Below are 4,239 nucleotides of genomic sequence, written 5' to 3' on the forward strand. Positions count from 1 at the left end.
AATGACTGAAGCAGAGCAGAAATGGCAAGTCTCCGCCCCTTTACCGTATGATGGGTCTCACCACGAAAACGCGTATCTAACTAATAACTGACGTGGCGCCTAAAATCAGATTCAAACTACAAATTTTGAGTTGAGCTGAAATTTCGAGTTGAACTGAAATATCGAGTTGACTTGTTATATTCATTGAAAAGCAATCATAGCCGTTGCTAGCGCCTCTTGAAATCTGACTTCAAGTCAGAATTGAAAACTTAAAATCATATCCTCATCTGGCAAATCATCAGTCGTCGACGAACGCGAGTTCTTTTTTTCATAAACAGGTTGAGAACAGAACACAAGAATTAAAAAATATAATTTATTGAAATGGGGTTAGTAAAGTTCTACAATTAAGTTGAAAAACAAAAACAAAAACAGTTCCATACAGAAAAGTTGGGTTAGAAAAAACGATAAAGAAGAAACTGAAATTCGTGGTTGTTTTCTTGCGTGGTTGTTTTCCTAAGCTCATCGCTCATCAATTTCCGCTGGATTTTCGGTCCTTGTAGAGGATGTAGGCTTCGATGGCGGATTTCAGAAGATGACGTGGCTTGATGGGGTGTTTGATGGTTGTTATGCGGGATTCCTGAAAATGAGAAATTTGAGATTTAAGGATTACTGTAAATGTCTTTATTTCAAAGGTTACTGTATTTTTTTTTGAATCAAAAGAAAAAATCAATATTTTTTCATGAAAAATGATCAATGATGATGATTTAAAAACTTTCATGAGAAAAATTAAAGATTTTTTTTCCAATTTTTTTTCAGAATTTTCAATTATTTATGAATCTTCTTACCATGATCCATTTGACACACTTTTTGTTTTTGAGAAAGTTCTTTGTTAAATCACTCGCCAATGGATTTGCCAACTCGAATTCCAGAACGGCTTCGTATCGTTTTTTGTCTGGAATTTTTTTTTGGAAAAAAAACAGCTACGCTTAGGCTCAGGCGCAGGCGTAGCCTGCGCTATTTGGGCTGAGGTCGGAGGGGTGAAATTGGAATTTTCAAGTTTTTTTTTCACCATTGGATAGAGCATCGAAAAAAAAAGGGACATACTATCCTTAGTTTTTCACCTAAGGGCACCGTTGCCGCGCTATGACGGTCCAAAGTCAAAATTTCAAAATTTTCTTTTTAATATAACTTTTGAACGGATTAATTTTATGAATTCGGAGTTTGACCATTCGATGCGTCTTTGGAAGGCGCATTTTTTTAACAAGACAAAATTTTTTTTTTGGACCCCCCGACCCCCGAAAAGTCGATTTTAAACTTTCAAATTGACCGTTTAGCTACACCTTCTATACGAATTTCCTAATTTTTTTACTGAAGGTCCGCCTTGGGCTTGCGCGTTTTTTAAGTATAGTATGTGAACACATATAATTGTGGGAAAGTCCCCAAATTTTGAAAAAACCGGTTTTTGGTTTCTTTTCTCACTCTTCTATAATTTCTATGAAAGTTAACATACTCCACTTCTATTTTAGTCAGATTTTTCGGACTTAGTTTCATTACTGAAACTAAAACATGATTTGGGCTGCTGGATCGACCTATGAAAGTTAATAGACCGCTCGCTTCGCTCGCAAGATAATCCTATGAAACCACCTGTTATTAAGTAATAAGCAACAATTTAGAAAATGGTCGTTAAAAAAATTTTCAAAAAAAAAATTTTCAAAAAAAAAAATTTTCAAAAAAAAAATTTTCAATAAAAAATTTTTTTTTCAAAATTTCAAAAACCCTAAAAATACTTAAAAACACTTAATTTACACTCAGGGACCCCTACAGTACTCGAAAAAATGGAAAAAAAAATTAGTGCCACAGGCGGGTTCCTCGGACCGAAGGTGAAATTTTGGACACACTTCCCAACATTTCCTATCCATGATGCAAAAATCAGAACATGTTTATCTCTTTTCTCAACTGAGTTATTACACGTCAAACAGTGGTGCGCGCTCGTCAAACAGTGCAAAGCCACAGTACATTAAAACTTAAAACGACCGTAACTTGCGTCAAAATGGTTGTAGAGGGATGGTAAAAAAACGAATCGATCAATGAACTCTACATTTTTGTTCCCCTTCATCTATACCCTATCTTTACGTTTAAGACCTCAAAATTGCCAAAAACCTCGAAAAAATGACGTTTTTTGTGTTTGACCGACTGTAGCTCGAAAACGAACCGTTTAACATATTGTTTTAAAACCTTAAATCGAGCTATTTTTCAATTTCCAATCGATTAAAAGTGGTCCGAAAAGGATTCTATAGACAGTTTTTTAGCAGTTTTTTTCAAACGGCCATATCACACCCGGGTGGTCACAAAAGTGAAAATTTTTTTTGCCCATGATTTAAACCTCATTATGTACTACAACTTTCCTTCTGTCGGTACCATGCCGCCTCTGACCGTTAACGAGATATGGACCCCAAAAACCGGTTTTTTCAAAATTTGGGGACTTTCCCACAATTATATGTGTTCACATACTATACTTAAAAAACGCGCAAGCCCAAGGCGGACCTTCAGTAAAAAAATTAGGAAATTCGTATAGAAGGTGTAGCTAAACGGTCAATTTGAAAGTTTAAAATCGACTTTTCGGGGGTCGGGGGGTCCAAAAAAAAAATTTTGTCTTGTTAAAAAAATGCGCCTTCCAAAGACGCATCGAATGGTCAAACTCCGAATTCATAAAATTAATCCGTTCAAAAGTTATATTAAAAAGAAAATTTTGAAATTTTGACTTTGGACCGTCATAGCGACGGTGCCCTTAGGTGAAAAACTAAGGATAGTATGTCCCTTTTTTTCGATGCTCTATCCAATGGTGAAAAAAAAACTTGAAAATTCCAATTTCACCCCTCCGACCTCAGCCCAAATAGCGCAGGCTACGCCTGCGCCTGAGCCTAAGCGTAGCTGTTTTTTTTTCCAAAAAAAAATTCCAGACAAAAATCGATACGAAGCCGTTCTGGAATTCGAGTTGGCAAATCCATTGGCGAGTGATTTAACAAAGAACTTTCTCAAAAACAAAAAGTGTGTCAAATGGATCATGGTAAGAAGATTCATAAATAATTGAAAATTCTGAAAAAAAATTGAAAAATAATCTTTAATTTTTCTCATGAAAGTTTTTAAATCATCATCATTGATCATTTTTCATGAAAAAATATTGATTTTTTCTTTTGATTCAAAAAAAAATACAGTAACCTTTGAAATAAAGACATTTACAGTAATCCTTAAATCTCAAATTTCTCATTTTCAGGAATCCCGCATAACAACCATCAAACACCCCATCAAGCCACGTCATCTTCTGAAATCCGCCATCGAAGCCTACATCCTCTACAAGGACCGAAAATCCAGCGGAAATTTCAAATTTCCCGCCAAACTCCACCCGCTCATCGCCACCACGCCTTCAGGCATCATTCAGGAGACGTTATCAAAAATTTTGGATCCAGAAAATTCTGAATATTTATCACTGAAGAAGGCAAAAAAGAGAGTGGAAAACGCGTCGGGAATGAAGATTCTAGTGGAATTGACGTCGAATCAGAAGGCGATTCAGATGAAGGATTCTGAAGACGTGGAGGATTCAGAAGACGAAGAAGACGTTGACATCGAACGTCTTCTAAAATATTCTAGAAAAATTTCACGTGAAATAGACGAAAAGAGGAAAATAGAAATGGATGAGATACTGGAAAAAGCAGATCCCGAGAAAATTTGGTTAAAAATGTCTGAAAATTCGGAAAACTTGGAGATGAACGAAGACATGATGAAGAAGAAGACGTCGCTGAAGAAAATCGCCAAAAAGCAGAAGAAAAATGTGAGAAATCGATCGAAAAAATTGGTGGAGGCGTCAGATGATTCAGATCAAGATGGCGTGATCTGTTTAGAAGACACTTCAGAAGACGTGAAGAATAAAGATCCCGCGAAGTCCAAAAATAAAAAAAGGAAGGATCCAGAAGAGTTCCCAGAAGACATTTCAAATTCTGAATCCAAAAAATCTGAAAAAAGAAAACGTCGAAGTACAAAAGACGTGACGGATTCTGAATCCAAATTTACTAAAACGAAGAAGAAGAAGAAGACTTCTGATGACGTGCCAACTTCGGAAGACTTAACCGGGAGACGTGGCGGATTCTGAATGTGAAAAGTGGATAAAAGAGGAGTCAGTTGACGTGGCGGATTCTGAATGGACGAAAGTGACAAAAAAGAAGAAGGAGAATTCTGAAGACGTGCCAACTTCAGGAGACTTTC

The 4,239-nt window shown here is 36.3% G+C and overlaps 2 protein-coding genes across 2 annotated transcripts; one reads left to right on the forward strand and one right to left on the reverse strand.

The window, feature by feature from the left end:
• Positions 1-508: 508 nt before the first annotated feature.
• CBG23990 lies at positions 509-1,232 on the reverse strand (the record flags this gene model as incomplete). Its single annotated transcript, XM_045242069.1, has 3 exons — positions 509-616; positions 825-931; positions 1,169-1,232. 3 exons carry the CDS (start codon positions 1,230-1,232, stop codon positions 509-511), a joined length of 279 nt encoding a protein of 92 aa, XP_045091222.1.
• A 1,166-nt stretch (positions 1,233-2,398) lies between these two features.
• On the forward strand, positions 2,399-4,126 carry CBG23991 (the record flags this gene model as incomplete). The annotated part of the gene is made up of 3 exons (XM_045242546.1): positions 2,399-2,441; positions 2,940-3,046; positions 3,254-4,126. 3 exons carry the CDS (start codon positions 2,399-2,401, stop codon positions 4,124-4,126), a joined length of 1,023 nt encoding a protein of 340 aa, XP_045091223.1.
• Between the last annotated feature and the right edge of the window lie 113 nt (positions 4,127-4,239).

This window comes from Caenorhabditis briggsae (assembly GCF_000004555.2).
Source record: "Caenorhabditis briggsae complete genome, chrI, whole genome shotgun sequence".
Lineage (NCBI taxonomy): Eukaryota > Metazoa > Nematoda > Chromadorea > Rhabditida > Rhabditidae > Caenorhabditis > Caenorhabditis briggsae.